This window comes from Nycticebus coucang, chromosome X (assembly GCF_027406575.1).
Source record: "Nycticebus coucang isolate mNycCou1 chromosome X, mNycCou1.pri, whole genome shotgun sequence".
Taxonomy (NCBI): domain Eukaryota; kingdom Metazoa; phylum Chordata; class Mammalia; order Primates; family Lorisidae; genus Nycticebus; species Nycticebus coucang.
This window is the reverse complement of record NC_069804.1, coordinates 104,929,521-104,956,203: the sequence shown is the minus strand read 5'-3', so window position 1 is coordinate 104,956,203 and position 26,683 is coordinate 104,929,521. Positions and strand designations below refer to the sequence as shown.

Here is a 26,683-nt window from a genome sequence, read left to right as displayed (position 1 = left end):
CTCCAAAAGAACTGCCCCGCGACCCATGATCGGCACCCTCCCTGACCTCTGGAAGAGCTGCACCAAGACCTGCAATCGGCACACTCACTGACCCGGTAACAGCTGCACCGGGCCCTGCTACCCCGCCCACCGGGCCTCCCCACACCCTGACCAGGAACTCTAAAAGCCGCACAACCCTGCACCTTCCCTCCTGTACCCTCTCTGCCTTCACACCACCCGCTCCTCTAGCCAGGGACTCTGGTAGCCACGTGCCTTCTGGAGCCCTCCCTGCCTCTGTGTGGAGCCCTTCTCCTGGCCAGACACTGCTGGAGCCTTGGGCCCTCTGTGCCAAAGTCACTGGACGCCAGGCACTACCAGAACCGTGTGCACCACCCCCCGCCCTGTTGCTGGATCCAGGGGTGTCACACTCCAGAGCTGCTCCCACAACCAGAATTCCCTGTCTGGGGCTACCCCAGAAGAGCTACACAGGGTCACTCCCTACAAAGATCCAGCAACAATAGAGTGATCCCCCCTGGGGTCGAATCTCAGAGAGACACCACCCCAACTCTGAGCAGCACAGCCAGAGGCAATGGTGAAAAACAATCATAAGGCGGAATCAAAGGAAAAACTCTGGCAATGTGAATAATCAGAGTACATCAACTCTCCCAAGGAACAATGGGGCAGACACAGCACAAGATCCCATGCACAAACAAATAGCTGAGATGTCAGAAATCGAATTCAGAATCTGGATAGCAAATAACATCGAATTAGAATTGCAAGGAGTAACTCAAAAGATGTATCAAGAATTCAACAAATTCAGTGCCCCTCCCCTGCTCAGCAAGCATTTGTAGATTGTACAGTGGCAGAATGGACTAAAAGCTAGTGTTGTGACCTGTTTTAAGAATAAAGTATCTTGAAATGAAAAAAAAAAAAAAACAAAGAAAGAATTCAACGAATTCAAAGACCAAATAACCAAAGATTCTGACACACTGAGACAAGAAGTTGCAGCCCGCAAAGATCTGAGAAATACAGTAGAATCCCTCAGTAACAGAATGGAGCAAGCAGAAAAAAAGCATTTCTGACACTGAAGACAAAGCTTTCGAACGCTCGTAAACTCTCAGAGAGGAAGAGAAATGGAGGGTAAAAACAGATCACTCTCTCAGAGAGCTCTGGGATAGTTCAAAGAAAATCAATATTTGTCTTATGGGGATCCCCCAAAGTGAAAAAGTGGCTTCACAAGGCACAGAGTCTCTTCTCCATGAGATTATGAAAGAGAACTTTCCAGACATGCCAAGAGATTCTGAATTTCAGATAGCAGACAGTTTCAGAACTCCAGCACGACTCAACCCAAATAAGACATCCCCCAGACACATCATAATCAATTTCACTAAAGTTAATATGAAGGAGAAAATTGTGAAAGAAGCCAGACGAAATAAAACCATAACCTACAAGGAGAAGAATATTAGAATAACTGCAGATCTCTCTGCTGAAACCTTTCAAGCTAGAAGAGGATGGTCATCGACTTTTAATCTCCTAAAAAAAATAATAACTTTCAACCCAGGATCCTGTACCCAGCTAAACTGAGTTTCATTTATGATGGAGAAATTAAATACTTTAATGACATTCACATGTTGAAGAAATTTGCCACAACTAAACCAGCTCTCCAGGATATTCTCAGACCTACTGTCCATAAAGACCAGCGTAATCCTCCACCACAAAAGTAAACCCACCAAGAAAATTTTGATCAAATTCCAACTTCCACAGTCGCAAAAGGATTAAAAACGTTCACGGGACTCTCGAAAGGCTTATCAATATTCTCAATTAATGTGAATGGTTTAAATTATCCTCTAAAGAACACAGGTTGGCTGACTGGATACAAAAACTCAAGCCAGATATCTGTTGCATGCAAGAATCGCATCTTACATTAAAAGACAAATATAGACTCAAGGTGAATGGATGGTCATCTATACGCCATGCAAATGGAAAGCAGAAAAAAGCAGGTGTTGCAGTCCTATTCGCAGATGCAATATGCTTTAAACCAACCCAAATAAGGAAATATAAGAATGGACACTTCATATTTGTTAAAGGTAATACTCAATGATGAGATTTCAGTTATTAATATTTATGCACCTAACCAGAACGCACCTCAATTTATAAGAGAAACTCTAACAGACATGAGCAATTTGATTTCCTCCAGTTCCATAGTAGCTGCAGATTTTAACACCCCTTTAGCAGTTCTGGATAGATTCTCCAAAAAGAAGCTAAGCAAAGAAATTTTAGATTTAAACTTAACCATTCAACATCTGGACTTAACAGACACCTACAGAACATTTCATCCCAACAAAATTGTATATACATTCTTCTCATCAGCCCACAGAACATACTCCAAAATCGACCACATCCTGGGCCACAAATCTAACCTCAGCAAATTTAAAAAAATAGTAATTATTACTTGCACCTTCTCAGACCATAATGGAATAAAAGTTGGAAAAAATGGAATAAAACTCAATAACAACAGGAATCTGCATAACCATATAAGAATATGGAAGCTAAATAACCTTATGCTGAAGGATAGATAGGTTATAGATGGGATTAAAAAGGAAATCACCAAATTTTCGTAACAAAACAACAATGAAGACACGAATTATCAGAACCTCTGGGATACTGCAAAGGCAGTCCTAAGAGAGAAATTTATAGCACTGCAAACCTTCCTCAAGTAAACAGAAAGAGAGGAAGGTAATAACTTAATGGGACATCTCAAGCACCTGGAGAAGGAAGAACATTCCAACCCCAAACCCAGCAAAAGAAAAGAAATAACCAAAATCAGAGCAGAAGTAAATGAAATTGAAAAAAAAAGAATTATACAACAGATCAATAAATCCAAAAGTTGGTTTTTTGAAAAGGTCAATAAAATAGATAAACCTTTGGCCAACCTAACCAGGAAAAAAAGAGTAAAATCTCTAATTTCATCAATCAGAAATGGTAAAGATGAAATAACAACAGACCCCTCAGAAATTCAAAAAATCCTTAACGAATATTACAAGAAACTGTACTCTTAGAAATATGAAAATCTGAAAGAAATTGAACAATACTTGCAAGTACGCCACCTACCAAGACTTAGCCAGAACGAAGTGGAAATGTTGAACAGGCCTATACCAAGTTCTGAAATAGCATCAACTATACAAAATCTCCCTAAAAAGAAAAGCCTAGGACCAGATGGCTTTACGTCAGACTTCTACCAAACCTTTAAAGAAGAACTAGTACCTATACTACTAAAGCTCTTCCAAAATATAGAAAAAGAAGGAATACTACACAACACATTCTACGAAGCAAACATCACCTTGATCCCTAAACCAGGGAAAGACTGAACAAGAAAAGAAAATTACAGACCTATATCACTAATGTATATTGATGCAAAAATACTCAATAAGATCCTAACAAACACAATCCAGCAACACATCAAAAAAATTATACACCATGACCAAGTGGGATTTATCCCAGGCTCTCAAGGCTGGTTCAATATACATAAATCTATAAATGTAATTCAGCACATATACAAACTAAAAAATAATGACCACGTGATTCTCTCAATTGATGTAGAAAAAGCTTTTGATAATATCCAGCATCCCTTCATGATTAGAACACTTCAGAAAATCGGTATAGAAGGGAAATTTCTTAAACTTATAGAGGCCATCTACAGCAAACCCACAGCCAATATCTTATTGAATGGAGTTAAACTGAAATCATTTCCACTTAGATCAGGAACCAGGCAAGGTTGCCCATTGTCTCCACTGCTCTTTAACATTGTAATGGAAGTTTTAGCCATTGCAATTAGGGAAGAAAAGGCGATCAAGGGTATCCACATAGGGTCAGAAGAGATCAAACTTTCACTCTTTGCAGATGATATGATTGTATATCTGGAAAACACCAGGGATTCTACTACAAAACTTTTAGAATTGATCAAGGAATACAGCAATGTCTCAGGCTACAAAATCAACACCCATAAATCTGTAGCCTTTCTATATACCAAAAATAGCCAAGCCAAAAAAACAGTCAAGGACTCTATTCTTTCACAGTAGTGCCAAAGAAGATGAAATATTTAGGAGTTTATTTAACAAAGGACATGAAAGATCTCTATAAAGAGAACTATGAAACTTTAAGAAAAGAAATAGCTGAAAACGTTAACAAATGGAAAAAACATACCATGCTCATGGCTGGGAAGAATCAACATCGTAAAAATGTCTATACTACCCAAAGCAATATATAATTTTAATGCAATTCCTATTAAAACTCCATTGTCATATTTTAAAGATCTTGAAAAAATAATACTTTGTTTTATATGGAATCAGAAAAAACCTCGAATAGCCAAAACATTACTCAGAAATAAAAAAAAGAAGCAGGAGGAATCATGCTACCAGACCTGACACTGCACTATAAATTGATAGTGATCAAAACAGCATGGTACTGGCACACAGAGAAGTAGATGTCTGGAACAGAATAGAGAACCAAGAGATGAATCCAGCTACTTGCTGTTATTTGATCTTTGACAAGCCAATTAAAAACATTCAGTGGGGAAAAGATTCCCTATTTAACAAATGGTGCTGGGTGAACTGGCTGGCAATCTGTAAAAGACTGAAACTGGACCCACACCTTTCACCATTAACTAAGACAGACTCTCAATGGATAAAAGATTTAAACTTAAGACATGAAACTATAAAAATGCTTGAAGAAAGTGCAGGGAAAACTCTTGAAGGAATCGGCCTGGGTGAATATTTTATGAGAAGGACTCCCCAGGCAATTGAAGCAGTATCAAAAATACATTACTGGGACCTGATCAAACTAAAAAGCTTCTGCACAGCCAAGAACATAGTAAGTAAAGCAAGCAGACAGCCCTCAGAATGGGAGAAAATACTTGCAGGTTATACCTCCGATAAAGGTTTAATAACCAGAATCCACAGAGAACTCAAACGTATTAGCAAGAAAACAAGTGAACCAATCTCAGGGTGGGCAAAGGACTTGAAGAAAATCTTCTCTAAAGAAGACAGACGCACGATCTACAGACACATGAAAAATAGCTCATCATCCTTCATCATCAGAGAAATGCAAATCAAAACTACTTTGAGACATCACCTAACTCCAGTAAGACTAGCCCACATAACAAAATCCCAAAACCAGAGATGTTGGCGTGGATGTGGAGAAAAGGGAACACTTCTACACTGCTGGTGGGAACGCACACTAATACGTTCCTTCTGGAAGGATGTTTGGAGAATACTTAGAGACCTAAAAATAGACCTGCCATTCGATCCTATAATTCCTCTACTAGGTTTATACCCAGAAGACCAAAAATCACAATATAACAAAGACATCTGTACCAGAATGTTCATTGCAGTCCAATTCATAATTGCCAAGTCATGGAAGAAGCCCAAGTGCCCGTTGACCCACGAATGGACTAGCAAATTATGGTACATGTATACCATGGAATATTATGCAGCCTTAAAGAAAGATGGAGACTTTACCTCTTTCATGCTTACATAGATGGAGCTGGAACATATTCTTCTTAGCAAAGTATCTCAAGAATGGAAAAAAAAGTACCCAATGTACTCAGTCCTACTATGAAGCTAATTTATAGCTTTCATATGAAAGCTATAACCCAACTATAGCACAAGAATATGGGGAAAGGGCCAAGGGAGGGGAAGGGAGGGGGGAAGTTAGGGTGGAGGGAGGGTAATGGGTGGGGCCACACGTATGGTGCATCTTAGAATGGGTACAGGCAAAACCTACTAAATGCAGAATACAAATGTCTACATACGATAACTAAGAAAATGCCATGAAGGCTACGTTGAACAGTTTGATGAGAATATTTCAGATTGTATATGAAACCAGCACATTGTACCCCTTGATTGCACTAATGTACACAGCTATGATTTAACCTCTGTACTCAGTGATATTAAAGATAATGTTTCCTTCTCTGTTCTCTAAATAAAGAATGCTTAGTCATGAAGGCAAGGTAATTACAAATAGTTCACAGTCATAATACATGCCACTTTTGGCATGTTATATAATAACATATCACGTAATTATAGCACCGAAATACAGTGCCTTGGATATAAAACCTTTAAACGGCAGCAATGGAAAGAACCTGAAAAGATGACTTAAACCAACTGTTTTAGTTTATCTATTTAATATCTGAACCCCAGAGAAATTTCATGACTCCCTCAAAGTCATAGAGCCAATTAGTAGCACCAAAGAAAGCAAGCACCAAGGCCTCCTGACTGCACAGAAAGGGTTTTCTTCACTACACTTACGTGCTTGGTGATACTAAAATCAAAGTGACATATTTTTATAAGAATTCCTGTTAGCTTAAGTCAACATTTTAGGAATCTCTTTCTATCATCCTGAGAAATTGAGGTACAACACACATTTTCATCAGAATCATAAAGAGTGACACAGGTAAGATTTCAAAAACAAACAAAAGGCAAAATATGCAAGCACATTCTAGTTCTAAAACATCTCCCCAAACCATAGGAACAATACTTGACAAAGCTAAATTCTAAACATTTGATCTTAATATTCACCTCACTGCTTTGGTAAAGTACACGCCAAAAGAAGAACCAAACATATAAAATACTACAAGGAAGAAATCACAATTCACAAAAGCACAAATTTACATCTAAGGGTAAAACACATCTTTTTGTACTCACCGTAACTTTACTTCCAACTATCTGCATGCAGTGGCCGATGAAGAGTAGTTATGGTGTGAAAAAAAACAAAAACAAACAGCAACAACATTAGTAATCATAACCTTTTCACAAAAGTGTTTAGGACATTAGTAAACAGCTAACTAATCCTGTTAGCATTTTTCATACCTTGGATCTAGAGAGGCTAAAACAAATATATCAATACTGATTTCCACTATGTTTCAAAAATGTGTAAAGTCTACAGAATAAGGATTCCCAAATAAATTATAATTACTATTTGAGGATCTTTTAAAATGTACTGTAATAGGCTTTTCATATAGTGCAATCTAAAGGTTAAGTGTAATCAAGCATCAGATGTGTTATCATTGCACAGCTCCTGAAAAAAGTATCAACAGAAAATTTATTTTTTCCTTCCACATCTGTGGATTCAATCAGCCGTGGGTCAACAATATTTGGAAAACTATTTGCATCTGTAGTGAACATGTACAGACTTTCCCCCTTGTCATTATTGCCTAAACAATATTTTACAGCAATGATAATTTACATAGTATTTACATTGTATTAGGTATTATGAGTAATCTAGACATGATTTCATGTATATGTGAGGATGTGCATAGGTTACAGGCAAATACCATGAGGCTTGATCACCTGTGTATGTCGGTATTTGTGGGGAGTCCTGGAATCAATCCTCCAAAGATACTAAGGAATGACTGTATAATCTGAATCAATTGAATAACTACCTTATAACTAACTATATATCCACATCATCTCAGTACCATCTGTGTATTTGTATCTATCATTATACTGGGGCCAAATTAAAATGATTTGATTAGTCCTTCCATTGATTAGGACAAAGAAATATGTGGCTGACTGGTAGACCTTATCTGATCTGTGATTAAGTACAATATTTAAGCAGAACTTTTACACATATAATTAAATTTTGGACTTCTAAAAAAAAAAAGAAAATTTATTTTTTCCTCAAAATATTGCCTTTTGTTTTCTTTTCTTCTTAAGGAAGGGTTATGATTAATATTGAAGTAAGGTATTTTAGAATATAAATGTCACATTTAAAGTCATGCATTAAGTTCAGAGTGAACTTTAGGTTGAAAACTAGAATATTTTCACTGTTATGAATTTAAGGTCTATATTATTGTTTTATATTATGCTTAGAAAATACAAAAAAGATAGATTGCTTATTATTGTACTTTTCTAGGACATCCTAGCATTTCTATTATAAGATCAGAGTTTTCTATATAGTGTGAAGACAAAGAAGCATTTTCTATCTAGACATGCACACATTCATAAGGAGGAAACAGCTCAAAAATTTCAGCTTCAATTGAGCTTTCCTAATGGGTAAGAGATAAAAGAATTTCTGAAAGAAAGAATTTCATTTAACAAAGCAAGAAGTAAATTTATAGTCCTAGACATAATTTTATGCCACATACAAATGTAATAAATCAAACCACATTCTCAAACTTGAATATCAAACACTGTCCCAAAAAAGCTAATCCATAATCTAAAACCATTAATGTGATAGCAGAGCAACAGACCAAAATAAGGTCTATTTTTCAGCTAGTGCTTTAAAAATAAAAATTAAATTTCATTGAAATTTCAGTAAGAATTCTAAGTTGAAGAGGCTTTCATAAGATAAAAAAAGATAATGACAGTTTCCAAGTAAATTATTTCAGAGAAATCCATGTATCTCGAAACAGAGAAGCAGCTTTCTTAAAATATTCATTCAATAGACTATTTATAGACAGTGATTATTTAGTTATATAAAAGTCTCTTTGGTGTCATTAATAGTCCTCTGAGTTAAAAGATATGCTATTGACTTAAATAATTTCCTCCTATCAAAAAGACACAGGTCCTATTTGTCCCTTGTTTATTAAGCAGAGACACGAGAGTAAAAACAGAGTGAAGCTTATCTTAACAATTAAGGCAGGTCTATACTCAGTGAAAAACCAGAATCTGGCCCCCTTATAATTTATTTGGATTGCAAAATGACTCCATTTAGCTAATGCCTACACATCAATAGATAACATAGATTAGACAAGGGACGCTAAGAGAAACTATGTTAGTCATGTCTGGGTTCCATTGTTTCATCATATCAAGATAATACCTGGAAACACCTGAGAAAGGATCTGATAATGGCAAAAGTAAAACCTTAATACATGCATACACATATACATATAAATATACCGCAACTTTCAACTACTTGTTATGTAGGTCAGTCTAACAAATTTGTAGATGTAGTTGGTATCACTATTATAAATTATTTCCTATTAAGATTTCTATTCAAAAATCAATGCTGCCTTTTGGTGGCTCACATGTCTGCAAAAATATAATTTTACCTACTTTTTAAATATCAACATCAAAGAACATGATTCAAATTAGAAATAAACTATTGTCTTCTAATAAAGACATCGGCATTTGGCAAACTAACATTAGGACTCTGGCGAATAAATTTTCTTCAGAAGTGTCTACATATGCCGTTGATTGCATGCAAAAATCCTCTCTAAATCACTGATATAGTGTGGCTGTTTCAGGATTTTGAACCAGTAGGACAACTTTTACAATATTAACAAAGCTATGTTTTTCATGTCTGAAAACATATTCTGGTGTTTTGGACATATACATTCTTCCAGGTTATTTGTGGCCAAATTATTTACATGTACCAATTACCCTAGGTCAAGTCCATAACTATACTTCCTACAATGAACAAAGAAGTCCAACTCATGGAGGACAAAATGCAGACAGGAGATTCTTCTCTACTCCTCTACTTAAAGTTCATGCATCATGACAGAGTTATCCAACCTAATATTCGCTTTAATATTCACTATTGTGAGAATTCAAGGAGAAAAAACTAAGGAATAGTTTTCATCACTATCTTGTGATTTCCTTTATACTTATTCATATTCCAAGCCAATTTCAGCAAAGCTAATTAAACAAAGAAAGATTCTTCTTTGCTTTAAAAACAAGTTTTCACCCCCTATCTCTATGTATAGCTTCATCCTACTTTAACATACTTACCCAGGAACCCAGGAACATGATGGACATTTCTTACTGAGGTCATGTTTTGCTTGTTTGGTTTTAGATCCCATACAAAATAACTAATGCAAGTGGTAAAGGGGAAAATGTACAACTTATGTACATTATGTACTATATTTCTTATGTACTATAATTCTCACATGTTTTACACATGACTATAAAACATTTTTTACGCCAGGGACTCTAGCACTTAACGCTGTTTCTACTTCAAGATGAAAGTTTTGATTGCCTGTAAAGCATTTTCACAAAGTGGTAGTTATACTCATATGTACTTTAAATAAGGAAACATTTTAAATCAGTTTATCAATATAATAAAAAAGCACGAAAAAGCACAAGACATGCAAAGCATTATTTCAAGACTAATGAAAGACAGCACAATGAAAACCTTGGTTATACAGAGGTAAATAGCCATACATTCGGTTATAACTGGTGCAATTTTTATTGTTGTGATTATGAAGAGGTTAACAGATTGGAGTACTGTTTATTCCTGAATGCCATCCTCTCAGCTTGAACAGGATATTGCATATACAATTTTTGTAGTTTTAATGATGGAAAACACAGTAATAATAAATGTGAGAAAGCTTCAAAACATGCTTGTCAACAGGCTTTCTTCCATCATATTTGGTCCATGAATATTGGCAAAAGAAAGTATAATCTCGGAATTCTTATGAAAGCACTGTGCATATGTCAGGTGCTCATATGTATGCTGAATTAAATCAATAATGACCATAAACTATGTAGTAGTACTGATTTTGAAGCTACAAACTTAAACATAGAATTTTCATGTGTTTAAAAAACATTCAAGTTCCATATTTTGAATAAAGAAATTCATGGTAAACTCATCTAATATTTACCCACACTTTTGCATTTTAATATAAAAAATGAATATAAAAAGTACATTTCTATGGTCACTTGAAGAGGAAATAATATGAGAATAAATGAAAACAAGTTCTGCACAGAGATTAAGTAATAATCAAAAGGTCAAGGATGAAGAGCTTCATATAATCTTCATTATATTCAGTCTCATTTACATGAACAACAACAGCAACAGAGCCAAAGACACAAACAAAATCTTATCATTAAAACCACCAGATGATTATTCATATACTATCATCTGTGCTTTGCACTCAGATACAGTTATATATACGTATTTACTAGTATATAGCCTTTAGGTATTTGAAAAATAACACTAAATGTACACCCTGCATTTCCTAAAGCATTTTACTGTGAACAATAACTTGAGTGCAAAAATAAGAAGAGATTCATCAGAATTTCAAAGTAAAACCCTATGCATCACCTAATTCTATTGAAAACGACGCTCATGGCAAATTCCACTTATCACTTCAAACATATTTCTGCCCTTGGATACCAGAAGCAAATTAAAAAACATGCTGTTGCTCTGCTCTGGCAGAGCTGCAATGTATTATGTTTAAATAGTTCAGCATTCAGATTTAGCTTGCTTAAAGTACAATATAGAATCAATACAATTGTGGAATTTAGGGCAAAATGCATTAGTAATTGCAGTGGAATTACTGTCCTGAAATAGCATTAATAGGATAGCCAACTAACTTTAGAATATATTTTTTCAATGAAGATCTGTTTTATTCACTAGTCAACTATATAAATTATATGAATGTTTTAAATGTACGTGTGTACATACATATGCATATATAACATATATACATACATATATACACATAAAATCATATGTATGCACATACATGCACAAATAAGATATACACACATATTAAGATTTTATGAATTCTAGATATAAAAAGCTTTTTCCTTACAGAAATGTAAAAGATGAATTCCACCATTTCAAAAATATGATTTACAAACAGATTTGATTAAAACTCCTATTAAATGCCCTCCTTTGTAATTTTAAAAACATTTTATTTTTAATTATTATGGGTACATAATAGTTGTATATATTTATAGGGTACATGTGATGTTTTGATATAAACATACAATGTGTATTAATTGAATCAGAGTAACTGTGGTTTCCATCGCCTCAAACATTTATCATTTCTTTGTGTTGGGAACACTCCAATTCCACTCTTTTAGTTATTTTAAAGTATTGCTAACTTATTGATTATAGTCACTTTGTTGTGACTCCTTTATATTAATTGAAGCTGTACAATAGCAATTGTGAAGCAGCTTATGTAGTTTGCATCACATAAAATAATGAACAAACAAAATTACATAATAAAAAATATTGCCAAAAATTTCATGCAAGCAGACACCAGACATGAAGCTTTAATATAAACTTAATTAATGCTGTGACTATGCTATATTTGTATCTTCTCCCTCAAAATACAAAATTTTCATCTAACAAACTGCATTTTAAGTAGATTATCTACAAAATGCTGTCAATTTTTCCTAAGTGTACAAAATCTCTGCCTCCAAACCCACTAGATTATCTCAGAACTTCTTATTCTTAGGCTATCTTATTTGTAATAATGAAAGTGTCTAATTTCTAAGGAGGAACAGTTTTAAAATATATACTAAGTTTGTGAAAATACATATGTAAATCATAATATGAATAGTCTATAGGAGTACACTGAGGCTGAAGATCTGAGGTTTGTGTATTTTTATGCAGATAATGCTAAGTTCATTGTTCATTCTGTTGGTACCAGGAAAAATCTCCCCACTTACAGATTTGGCAGTGGCAGAAATATACTGGACAACCATCTCACGCTTGGTGGTAAAATCTTTGTTTCGTAAAGGAGCTTTTTTTTCTTCATTAAGGTTCATGTCCTCCTGTAAGAAAGAACATTTACTGTGAGCACTGATAAATTTCTGCTTAAGAGTTTCAAACGTGAAAATAAATATTAATAATTTCTATGTCTTAAAATACTAAGTTATGTTTTGACTAATCACAATAATCCTTTTTTGAGTACTTCACTATTATTTCTCACTCTAGATACCATGATCTTGGTAAAGTCTATTGTGTATTCATAGTTCATACCTCTACCTAGGCAACTAATAAACAGAAGGAAAAAAATATTTTAAAAACTATTCCACAGAATAAACTGGCATTTTATAGAATAAATATGCAGGCCTAGCAAAGCTCTTTATTTACTTTGATAGTAAAAATGAACACACACACAGACTCTACTATTTGAAATGTGCTACCTTAGGATCACTACTATCCAGCAAAGCAAATGGAATTTTCAAATTAACAGGGATTGTACATCTATAGTATGTCACTGAAGAAAAATTCACAAGAAGTTACTGGATTTGAAAAAGAAAAAAAAAAAAAAGCACAAACATAGTTAGCTGTATTGGGGTAACAAGAATCACTCATTTTAGGGGGAAAAACTCATTTGGAAGAACACATTGTTTTGAGGTTCCATTAATTTGGTTAGAAATTGACCTTTATTTGTGTGATACACATGCATTTGATAGTTTCATTACATTAATTGTTTTTCTTCATTTTGAAACTCATGTCACAAAATCAAGTTGGAAATGAATTGCTTCAAAATGCAACAGCTAGTAAAAAGTCAATCTACAGAATGAGTACAATATTTATAAATCCTAAATAAATATTGGATTAGGATATCCTAATCCAATATTTAGGATATCCTAATCCAAATAGGATATCTTTGGATGTTGGTCTTACCTAGATATGCAAAGAATTCTTACAATTCGACAATAAAAAGACAAATGACCCAATTACCAATGGGCAAAGGATTTGAATAGACATTTCACTTAAGAAGATATACAAATGGCTAATAAGCACATGAAGAGATTCAGTATCATTAACCTCTGAGATGCAAATCATGGCTACAAGGATGGCTAGGATAAAAATAAAATAACAATAATGTTAATTAATAAATGTTGGCAAGGATGTGGAGAAATCAGAACCTTCACACATTGCTGGTATGAATGTGAAATCATGTAGCCACTCTGGAAAATAGTCTGGCAGTTTCCCCAAAAAGATAAATACAGAATTATTGACTACATGACCTAGCTTAAATGTACATATGCCCAAGAGAATTGAAAACATTTGTCCATACAAAAACTTGTACATGAATTTTCACAGAAGCTTTATTCATTATTCATAATAGCTAAGGAGTGAAAGCAATCCAAATGTCCATCAACTGATGAATGGATAAACAAAATGCCATATATCCATACAATGGGATATTATTCAGCCATAAAATGAAGTACAATAGCAAGGAGGAATCTTGAAATCACATTATGCTAAGTAAAAGAAGACCATCACAAAAAGACTGCATATTATATGATTCCATTTATATTAAATGTCCAGAATAGGCAAATATATAGAGAAGAAAATAGATTAGTAGTTGCCAGGACCAGGGAGGGAAGTAGGGAGGACTGGATAAGACTGAATATGGGTACATAGAGAGGTATTTTTGTGGTGATACAAATGTTCAAAGTTTGTTGTGATAGTTTCACATTTTGAACAATGAATTGTACATTTGAAACAGGGAAATGTTATGGTATATGACTAGTACCTCAACTTTTAAAGAAAGAAAAAAAGTATTTTTATCACTTTACTCTTTCAATAATTCTGACCATTGAGTTTTTTTAATCAAATAAAGTCATGGGCCAAAAACAACATTAAAGTTGTTTTAGGCTGGGGTGGGGTCAACAACTGTAATCCTAGCACTCTGGGAGGCTGAAGGGGGAAGATCACTTCAGCTCAGAAGTTCGAGTTCAGCCTGAGCAAGAGCAAGGCCCCATCTCTACAAAAAAGAGAAAAACTTGGCATGTGCCTGTAGTTACAGCTACTCAGGAGGCTGAGGCAAGAGGATCACTTGAGCCCAAGAGTTTGAGATTGCAATGAGCTATGATGACACCACTGTACTCTAGCCAGGGTGACAGAGTGAGTTGGTCTCCAAAATGAAAGGAAGAAAGGAAGGAACTGAGGGAGGGAGGTAAGGGGAGAGCGAAGAAGGAATGGAAGGAGGGAGAAATTGTAAAGACTTATGTGAGAATGTGGTAGGAAGATATCTGTGAAAAGTAGTCAAACTGCATCTATCTATTAGAAACCAACTTTATCGACAGCAAAAATCTCATGATCTTTATGTGCAACCACTGCAGTGACTCCTATAATGATTCATCCATAATCAACATCTGTGTATTTTGTGTTTATACATAAACTCTCTCCCTAATCTCTTCCATCACTATCTCTACTCTCACCTTTTCTATCTTAATCCATATTTCTCATTTGAATATCTTACTTGTTAATAACTTATTAGAAGGCAAAAGATACCTTTTTCCTCCCTCTCTCATAGGCACTAGCACTGCTGAATCAATGAAGAATCACAGAAACTAGGCTGAATAGCACTTTTTTTTTTTTTATTGTTGGGGATTCATTGAGGGTACAATAAGCCAGTTACACTGATTGCAATTGTTAGGTAAAGTCCCTCTTGCAATAATGTCTTGCCCCCATAAAGTGTAACACACACCAAGGCCCCACCCACCTCCCTCCTTCCCTCTTTCTGTTCCCCCCCCCATAACCATAATTGTCATTAATTGTCCTCATATCAAAATTGAGTACATAGGATTCATGCTTCTCCATTCTTGTGATGCTTTACTAAGAATAATGTCTTCCACGTCCATCCAGGTTAATACGAAGGATGTAAAGTCTCCATTTTTTTTAATGGCTGAATAGTATTCCATGGTATACATATACCACAGCTTGTTAATCCATTCCTGGGTTGGTGGGCATTTAGGCTGTTTCCACATTTTGGCGATTGTAAATTGAGCTGCAATAAACAGTCTAGTACAAGTGTCCTTATGATAAAAGGATTTCTTTCCTTCTGGGTAGATGCCCAGTAATGGGATTGCAGGATCGAATGGGAGGTCTAGCTTGAGTGCTTTGAGGGTTCTCCATACTTCCTTCCAGAAAGGTTGTACTAGTTTGCAGTCCCACCAGCAGTGTAAAAGTGTTCCCTTCTCTCCACATCCACGCCAGCATCTGCAGTTTTGAGATTTTGTGATGTGGGCCATTCTCACTGGGGTTAGATGATATCTCAGGGTTGTTTTGATTTGCATTTCTCTAATATATAGAGATGATGAACATTTTTTCATGTGTTTGTTAGCCATTCGTCTGTCGTCTTTAGAGAAAGTTCTATTCATGTCTCTTGCCCATTGATATAAGGGATTGTTGGCTTTTTTCATGTGGATTAATTTGAGTTCTCTATAGATCCTAGTTATCAAGCTTTTGTCTGATTGAAAATATGCAAATATCCTTTCCCATTGTGTGGGTTGTCTCTTTGCTTTGGTTATTGTGTCCTTAGCTGTACAGAAGCTTTTCAGTTTAATGAAGTCCCATTTGTTTATTTTTGTTGTTGTTGCAATTGCCATGGCAGTCTTCTTCATGAAGTCTTTCCCCAGGCCAATATCTTCCAGTGTTTTTCCTATGCTTTCTTGGAGGATTTTTATTGTTTCATGCCTTAAGTTTAAGCACTTTTAATGTAGTCCACAGATGCTCATCTATGTTCTACATCTATTTTAACTGACAGAAGACTAGACATGAAATATGTACAATAAAATACTAATCATACGGGCGGCGCCTATGGCTCAGTCGGTAAGGCGCCGGCCCCATATACCGAGGGTGGCGGGTTCAAACCCGGCCCCGGCCAAACTGCAACCAAAAAATAGCCAGGCGTTGTGGTGGGTGCCTCTAGTCCCAGCTACTCGGGAGGCTGAAGCAAGAGAATCGCCTTAAGCCCAGGAGTTGGAGGTTGCTGTGAGCTGTGTGAGGCCACGGCACTCTACCGAGGGCCATAAAGTGAGACTCTGTCTTTACAAAAAAAAAAAAAAAAATACTAATCATACATTAAGGTAGAAGGACCCATTCTTTATTTTTCCTTCTTAACTTTTAAAATTTTTAATCATTTATTTACTAGACACATACTATATACCATAAACATGTAAGGCTGGCTAGGGGAGTGCAAATTTGATAGACTACTTTAATACTCAAGTGTTATTATTTATGAAGCACTTAAAACAATGCCTGATATTAGTAAATGCCATATATATGAATGATTTGAATAATTTGTGGTCTAGTAGGACCAAATAATTATAATAGAAGCATGTATATGATTCTTTGAAAATACAGAGGACAGATGGAAAAGTCAGATAACTCTTCACCAGGATTTAGACCTCAAAGGATGAGAAAAATCTGACTAAAAGCAAGGAAACCAGCTAGCAGATTCCAATAGTCATCTGTCATTCTGGGATGTCCAGTACCACCTGAACATGTTCTCTACTTTTTCATATATCTTCACATTGGTGGCTCTACCTCATAAAGGTAGAATCTATAAAAACTACATTTGTCAGTCTCCCTGACAACTAGACTACAGGGGTGTGGCTTAGTCTTCACCAATAAAATGCATTTATAGGAGGTACAGATTCAGAAGTGAACTATGTGAGGAAGTAGGCCACAGATAGGACATCCATTTTGCTGGCCTGAGGGGCAACAGAAATGATGTAGTTACGGAATTGATGGCAGTAGCTGCACCTTTTCTTTCTTTTTTTCATTTATTATTAAATCATAGCTGTGTACATTAATGCAATAATGGGGCACCGTACACTGGTTTTATATACCATTTGCACCTTTTCATTAAGACAGTTTGACCAAGTGATTCTGGGGTAACAACAACTCTAATTGTACTCTACATATTTCAGTTGTGTGGTTCTCGAAGTTATTCATATAATGTCATCTGAAGCCTGTTTCTGCAACTTCCCTGAATCAAGAGCTACCTAATATCCCTTAATAATATATTCTATCTTAACTAGCCGGAGAGGATTTTCTTATGTTCATTAATTTGAACCACTGGGGTAATTTAAGTGATTAGTCACAAGAGTTGAACTAAGAAGGAATACAGTCAGACTGTACAGAAAGAAACTAATTCCAGAGCCATCCAAATGTTATTTGAAGGCAGTATACTTTCCTTTAGGCTAAAATATTACCTAACTAGCTTTAACTTATCTTCATGTAACATGGCTTAATATCCATATCTCTCTCTCTCAAATACTCTGTGGTTTGACAAATCCAAGAAAGGAAAGGACTACTGCCACCTTCATCTTGAAATACTATACTTTTGTTAATTCATCCTCTGATTTTATCATCTTATTGGCCAAGCACATCATTCTTCTAACTCATACAGTCTTAATTTTCTTCAAAATCCCTTAAGTTCTGCTCACGTATGCTGCGCTATGTTTCTACCACAAAACATTCTGGTTAAATTTCAGTCTCCCATAAACATAGTTAGGTATCTGCACCCACAAGTAGAATCAACTCTGGAACACTGACAAGACTGAGTGTCTATATTTGTGTACTTCAAAGCCAGGCCTAAGATTATGGTAGGGCCAACCTTTGTCAGTCGGTAGGTAATATGCTCTCCTTGCAGTGACATTTCTACTTTACTAGGTACCCCCACTCGATTTTTTTTTATTATTAAATCATAGCTGTGTACATTAATGCGATCATGGGGCACCATACACTGGTTTTACAGACCGTTTGACACATTTTCATCACCCCCATTCAATTTTTAATGGCATACACAGCTGAGATCATGCCATCAAAGAAGATTTATTTTGTAGGGAGGTAGGCAGTACGTTAAGGGCAATGTAAGATTGTATGCCTCAGAGGAATGTTGTCAAGATTGAGTGTTGTCATGCATGTCAAGCCTGGTGTATATTAACTACCCTTCAAAAAAATGCTACCTATTAAGAGTTGTTATAATCTCCCCAGCCTCATTTTTTAAACTTTTCATCTTAGCTCTTATGTTTCCGTAATGCTAGGCTGTTTATAGTTTTGCAACATATACAACGGTGGTCCACACTTCATTTCTTTGTTCATGAAACTGTTCTCTTTGCCTGAAATATTGTCATCATTATTACCACCCTTTTCCTCTGTTAACCATCTCCCCACATCCCTTGTCAAATCCATATGTGGCTAGCTATTATACTTCAAGATTATGCTCACCCATTACTTTTTCAGGAAGATATCCCCTAAAACACCTCATTTGGAAATTACTACCCTCATGCTGCTTTTCCATACTAATTCCTTATGCAGCACTTACATTGAAACTATATGGTAAATCAATATCCTCTAATCTATAAGCTAACTGAGGGCAGGAAGTTATTTATGTTTCTACTCTAAGCAAAGAGCACAGTTCTTGAAATGTAGTAAACATCCAGTAAATATTTACTGAACAACTGATATTTAGGACCTTTTCTTGAAATCTTCTAACTTACTTTACACTCACCAACACTTTTATACCTGTAATTTGCTACCTAGGTTGATGAGGAATGGGTATCATTCACATAAACAGAAGAGACCATAATGACTCATTTATTCTCACAGAAATACAAAAAGTACTATTCATTAAGCAATTAATACTTCCAAATCACTAACTACAGCTTTATAATACAATAATAAAAATAAATATAGCAATACCCATAATTCAATATTAACTCTAAATAATGTCACTAAATATGAAACTACTTCTAAACTTACTGATTTCTTACAGTACTCAAAACAAAACTGAGCTTTTAGCATGTTTAACATTTATTTGATGTGCCTACAATACAGGAGAAAAATGTATTAATTTGTGGTTTTAAAAAATGCTGTTTGATGTCTAATTAATTCGCCACTTAAAATATTTTTAAAGCCACATTTATAAACACTAAACCATGCTTTTCTCCTTCTATGTAATGCCATAATACAATTTCCCATTATAGACAAATTCCTTCATTTCTTTATCAGTGTATTCTCAAAGTTATTACTGAGGAGCCATGTAAGAACAGTGTCACTCTTCTCTTAAGAGAAGGTCAAAATTTGAACTAGCTGCCTATTCACCAGGAGGATTCTCATTCATTCATGTTCATTTTCATTCTCTTTTTCTCCCTTTCCTCCCCAGTACTATAAGTAAATTTGTAAACAAATAACAACATAATTTTCTAAACTTCCCCCTCATATTCTAACCTGGTTTTCTATTTTCTTATCTGTTACACTGTTTTTAATTTGTTTTATGAGAAGTAAATGTCAACCTTCTATATGTTCTTCTATCTCTTCCTTCCTTATAAAAGTAACCCATATTGTTCCTTCCTTCTATAAAACTGCTATCAATTTCTACACATTTTCTATAAATTAAGTGTTTCTACTTCTGCAACATGTCTTTATTCTAGTTTAAGGCTAGCTGTTCCACTTGCTGTTTTTAAATCTGAATTTGACTTCACTGTCAAATGTTTGCCACCTTCTTTCTACTTCTTAACAGTAATTATTCTCTCCAACTTCTGGGCTGAGAGGGACTTACACCATTAAAGAGAATGAACCGATGACACCTTAGTACCTAAAAACATATTAAGATTATAAATTAGTGGATTTTTACAACATTTGTTTATTTTTTCTAAAGGTCTGTTCCATATTATTTTAGCTTCTGTGGGTTAGAAAGGACAAAACTTTTTTTTTTTTTTTTAATTCCAATGGAGTACCAAGGATTCTCTACATAATTAAATATTTGGCCAATTTTATCTGGCACTAATTACCTCATGTTATCAAAAAATCCAGTTAACTTTATACAGTTTGTAGCTACATTACGTACAGAAGCTCACATAAAAAGCAAAGATAAAGAAAAAATATTGTCCAAATACATTCTCTCTAAAAATACTATGTAGCCAAAAGCAGGAGGGAAAGCATGATACTAATTAAATGTTACTGAGTATGGCTTAAAAATTCTTCATCTATTTCTACTTTCAAGGCCCTGTTTGAAGAATCTAACTTTGGATACCTACACATACCTATTTACCATCAGGAGGGTAAATTCAGAACATATATTTCAATATTGGAAAATGGAAATATTGGCTGGGAATGGTGGATCACACCTGTAATCCTAGTACTGTGGGAGACCAAGGTGGTTGGAATGCTTGAGCTCAGGAGTTCGAGACCAGCCTGAGTAAGAACAAGACCCCATCTCTATTAAAAATAGAAAAACTGGGGCAAAAGGATCTCTTAAGCCCAGGAGTTTGAGGTTGCTGTGAGCTATAATGATGCCATCACATTCTACCCAGAGTGACAGAGTGAGATTATCTGGAAAAAAAAAAAACAGAAAATAGAAATATTATTTTCACTTTCCATGACCCTTAATCCAGAGCTTAATCTTTACCAAGTGGTTTTGAGAATCCAGAGATTGTATAAAAGATTCACTGGGGGTTGAGAAATGTTGATTGTTATTCAAAAAAATTTTTAAGGTCACTTCATAATGGTCAAGGGGAAAATGCAACGAGAGAACATTTCAATTCTAAATATTTATTATGCATCCAAAATAAATGTTCCCAGATTTATGAAACAGACTTTAATTGGTCTGAACAATATGATACCCTATAGCACCATAGTAGCAGGGGACTTTAACACTCCTCTTATAGAGGTGGACAGATCCTTCATGAAGTAGCAACGAAAATAATTTTGTGGTTGGGGGTCACCCCATGAGGAACTGTATTAAAGGGTCACAGCATTAGAAGGTTGAGAACCACTGCTCTAAATAGAAACCAAACGAAGATATAAGGGATATAAACATGACCCTAGAACAATTGGCCTTAATAGATATATACAGAACACACTATCCCACAGCTAAGAAATATACATTCTTCTCATCATCCCAAGGAACATTCTCCAAAAAAGATCATATCCTTAGCCGGGTGTTGTGGCGGGTGCCTGTAGTCCCAGCTGCTCGGGAGGCTGAGGCAAGAGAATCGCTTAAGCCCAGGAGTTGGAGGTTGCTGTGAGCTGTGTGAGGCCACAGCACTCCATAGAGGGCCATAAAAGTGAGACTCTGTCTCTACAAAAGAAAAAAAAAAAAAAAGATCATATCCTAGGACATAAATCAAACCTCAACAAAATCAAAAGAAATGAAATTATACCTTTTATCTTTTCAAACCACAAGGCAATAAAGGTAGAACTCAAGGCCAACAAAAAGCTTCATCCCCACACAATAGCATGGAAACTGAACAACCTTATGCTGAATAACAGTTGCGTCAAGGAAGAGATTAAGAAGGTAATCATTAAATTCTTCAAACATAACAACAATGAAGACATAAGCCACCAAAACCTGTGGAATACTGCAAAAGCAGTTCTAAGAAGAAAATGTATCACATTACGTGCCTATATCCAAAAAACAGATAGCACATCAACAATCTAAGGAATCATCTTAAAGAAATGGAAAAGGAAGAGCAATCCAATCACAAACCCAGCAGAAGAAAATAAATAACCAAAATTAAACCAGAAATAAATGAAATTGAAAACAAAAGAATTATTCTGAAAATTAATAAAGGGAAAAGTTGGTTCTTCATAAAGATAAATAAAATCAATAAAACACTAGCCAGATTAACTAGAAACAGAAAATTAAAATCTTTAATAACCTCAATCAGAAACAAAAACGGGGATATAACAACTGATACCACAGAGATACAAGATATTATCTTTGATTACTACCAAAAACTCTATGCCCAGAAATTTGACAATGTTGCAGAAATGGACCAATACCTAGAATCACACCATCTACCTTGACTTAACCAGAACCATCTACCTTGACTTAACCAGAAGAAATAGATCTCTTGAACAGACCAATATCAAGCACTGAGATTGAAGAAACAATAAAAAAGCTTCCAACAACAAAGAAAAAAGCCCTGCACCATTTGAAGTCAATCAAGGTGGAAGGGAGAGAGAATGGGGTGGGGGGGAGTGAAGGAGAGAAGGGGGTGGGTGTGCTCCCACTTAATGGGCACAATGTTAGGGTATATGGCATATCTCTAAGGGGCAGGACACAATTAATAAGAGGGACTCTACCTAAGAAATGCAAACATTGTAATCTATTTCTTTGTACCCTCAAATTAACCTGAAATAAAGAAATTTAATAACACTTATTATTATTTGACATGAGAATTAACATTAGAGTCCTCACCAGATCAGTAGGGCCAAATGGTACACAAGATATCTTAGATGAAGACTGGGGTATTCAGAATGCATGTTTGTTCACTTTCAGTGTACTGCAACATACTACAGTTTACTTGTGGCTGGTTAGATGGATTTACAGATTGTTTTATCTAGTTTTAACTAAATCAACCATCACAAAATGGAAAAGTGGCTCTAAAAGATTCTTACAAAAACAACAGATTGAGGATAATAGGATAATACCAACAATGAAAGCACAAGGGAACAAGAAAATGCTAGACTGTTATGTCTCCTACTCATAAATCTTTTATCTGTCATCACACAGTAAAAAGAACAAAAATATAAGGCTAATAAGCTGACCTCAAAAGATTGAAATTATTAGGGTGACTATTTGAAATGTGGATATATATCAATCATCAAAGATGACCCTCACTTTATGTGCATATTGTACCTTAAAATATTAGCTAATAATAGAATAATACAACCTCAAATTAGCAGGCCATTTAAAATCTAAGCATCAAGAGCATGCAGAAAGCTTCTTTAATTTTCTTAGCAATAATTAGAATCATATACTTAATCTAATACCTTAGTAACATTTTGTAAACTTAATGATACAGGTTTAGAACTCCTTTTGAATTTCCTTTCCTTAATAGCGAAAGACAAAAGGTCCCATGGCATTAAGGAAACACTTGGTAAAAGCAGCTAAAATAACACATGGGAAACAATTTGGCAATAAACAAAAGCACATTTCTTTGTCACAAATTCTGTCAGAAGACACATAGAAACCACTGCCGAAAATCTGCTAAAGTACCAAAAACATTACTCAGTATGGGAGATTTATAATATATAACTTCTGTAAGTTGACCATTGGAGGGACAGTAACAAACTGGTCATCATAGAGAGGCAGTCAAAATAAGGAACTAGGCCTACTATACTGATACATAAATGTGGTGCATGTCTGGTCTGTGAAAATTAGGTCAACTTAAGGAGGTGGTGAACGCAGAGAGGTGGTCAATACAGAGAGGTGGTCAACTATGGAAGTTCTACTGTAACTGAATGAAAATAGAGCTTTTATTTTTTTAACATTTCAGCTTATAGGCAAGGCCAGGTACCACATGCCTGTAACCCTAGCACTCTGGGAGGCCGAGGTGGGCAGATAGCTTTAGTTCAGGAGTTCAAGACCAGTCTGAGCAGCAGGGAGACCCCCATCTCTACTAAAATAGAAAAATTCGTCAGGCATTATGATGGGTACATGAAGTCCTAGCTTCTCGGGAAGCTGAAGCATGAGCATCACTTGAGCCCAAAAGTTTGAGGTCACTGTGAGCTATGATGATGCCATGGCACTCAATCCCAGGGTAACAGTGAGATGCTATCTCAAAAAAAAAAAAAAAAATTCAGCTTACAGTATTTGCTAATTATTTCAATAATGATGTATATAATTCTTTTTCTTTGATTTATTAATAGAACAATTTAATGAGAAAACTGAATATAATTTTGCAATTTTATCACAAAAATAATTTATGTAATAAAAATATGCTTTATGGGAAAACTATAAAGTTAACCCATATATAAAATTTTAAGCTTTTGCAAGAAGTAGATATCAAGTTACACAGAGTACTACATAGAGTAATAAAGTTTCTTTTTTAAAAATAAGAGCAGATATTTCAAATACTAGTTAATATTCACTAAAGTGAATATTTAAAATATTTTGTAATGAAATAGGAAGTGAACATGAAAACATTTTGTGCCTTACAGAGATATCTCTGGTTATTTCAAGATAATGTATTTAAAAACTGTTGAAATTTTGCATGTCTTAGGCATTTTTCGTTCATAAAAAAAAAACAAGTAATTTCCTGACATTTTAAAAATTAAAATAATTCCTTTTCAAACCAACTTTACTGGAAAAGACCCACACTGGCAGACCCAACTTCCAGGTTAGTTCCCTTTACCCTGGCTTGAATCGCTTCTTCCTCTTTCTTCCTGGTGTTAGACAGACTGTATGGGGAGGCTAAAAGCAGACAAACATGTAAATGCGGGTCTAAACATTAAGAATGTGGAAGGAAAAATGTAAAGAGCCCATGTCCCCAATGACATTTTGTTGAAGACCTATTTATTAAAGCACATTTTGAATCCTTTTATTTAAAAATATAGAACTACAACATTCATGATTAGTTGCAAGAACTGAATGTCATCAAGGAAGATAGAAATTTACTAGTCAAGGCTCAGCAGGAAACTTTTGCTTGATTCATGGATTGGACTGATAAAAGTTAATACTATGATTTAATAAGTGTTGCTAACGATGCACTTGTTCCATTTGGACCTACATATCTTTGTCAGATTTATATTTCAACTATGACAGATATTTAACCAAATATCAAAATAAAATGAACTTGGAACTAAACCACCCAATTACTGCCTCTTTTTAAGCAAGACATAAAAAATAATGACATATTGATATTGCTCTCACTAAGGAGTTATTAATCATGACAGCAAAGGCTTTTGTATACTTAATAAATAAAATAAAGTCATTTTAAATCATTTAAAAATCTTGTTCGTGTTTTCCCACTCTTGACTATGTCTGCATTTTATAATGTACATATATATTTGAATAAAATTTTGAATAAAAAGTAGAGTGTTACTTGCTCAAAGAATATAGAGAGATAATTTTTTTTTTTTTCGGATGGGGTAGGAAATCAGAAAGTTTAGAAACTATTGGACTAATCCAGAAGTTGGCATGAGTTTTTGTATAAATTGACAGATAGTAAATGTTTTCAGCTTTGAGGGACACACAGTCTTTGTCTCAACTAACCAACTCTGCTGTAGCACAAAGGAGCCCTAGATAATACATAAACAAATGGACATGACTACATTCAACAAAACTTTATTTGTAGACTTTGAAATTAATATACTTTTCATGTTCCCTCAATCATCTTTTTTTTTAAGCATTTAAAAACATAGGCCAGGCTCTGCGCCAGTAGCTCAATGGTTAGGGCGCCAGCGCATATAATGGGGATGGTGGATTCGAACCCACCTGGGCCACTAAACAACACTGACAACTATAACAAAAAAATAGCCAGGTATTGTGGCAGGCGCCTGTATCCCAGGAAGAGTTTGAGGTTGCTGTGAGTTGTGCCACCATGGCACTCTACCAAGGGCTACATAGTAAGATTCTGTCTCAAAAAATAAAAAATATAGGCAAGACACGGTGGCTAATGCCTATAATCCTAGCCCTTTGGGAGGCCAAGATAATAAGATTGCTTGAAGCCAAGAGTTTGAGACCAGCCTGAGTAAGAGTAAGACCCTGTCTCTACAAAAAATAGAAAAAATTAGTAAGGTATGGTGGCTTGTGCCTATAGCTACTTAGGAGGATACAGTAAGAGGATCGCTTGAGCCCAGAAGGTAGAGGTTACAGTGAACTATGATGAGGCCACTACACTCTAGACTGGGTGCCAGAGTGAGATCCTGTCTCAAGAAAAGGAAAAACACCCACACATACCTACAGCAATTTTCTTTAAGTTGTTCATTGCTCTCTCCTCAGAACTTAAAATAGTAATAGTACATGACATATAGAAAGCACTGGACTTTGATGAACTAAATTGTTCAAACTTTGAGAACATTTTAGTGCTAAAGAAATAGACAGATAATTCAGAAGTGACACTGGGTTTTACAGTATATTTAAGTCTTCTCTGCCTCTAGTCTGAGCTCCTGCTATACTATGGAAAACATTTATTTACTTGTCTCCCTGACTAAACTCTGAGCTCTCTCAGGCTAAGAGAAGTGTTGTATTCATTTTTGTACCTCCAGCATATAGCATAACACCTGGCACATTGCACATATCAATAAATGGTTGCTAAATGCATTCATGCCAATGAACACTAACAGAATCTTTCAAAACAGAAGAAATATTTTTGAAAACATTTCTGTATATAAACCAAGAACAAAGCCAGAGAATTGTGATTTTACCTGCTACAATCAGTATAAATTTGCAAAGCTAGTTCCTATAATTCCTGGAACTCCCACTCTA

General features: G+C 35.1%; 1 protein-coding gene across 3 annotated transcripts in view; it reads right to left on the bottom strand.

Annotated features, from left to right (window-relative positions):
• Window positions 1-26,683, bottom strand: part of DIAPH2 (diaphanous related formin 2) — a 1,060,116-nt gene that overhangs the window by 943,334 nt on the left and 90,099 nt on the right. For 2 of the 3 annotated variants that reach the window (XM_053581174.1, XM_053581177.1), the window contains 2 exons: window positions 12,381-12,485; window positions 6,681-6,701 (listed from right to left, as the gene is read on the bottom strand). In XM_053581174.1, coding sequence (XP_053437149.1) covers window positions 6,681-6,701; window positions 12,381-12,485 — 126 coding nt within the window. The remainder of the gene's footprint in view (window positions 1-6,680; window positions 6,702-12,380; window positions 12,486-26,683) is intronic. The other variant, XM_053581176.1, reaches the window with a different exon arrangement.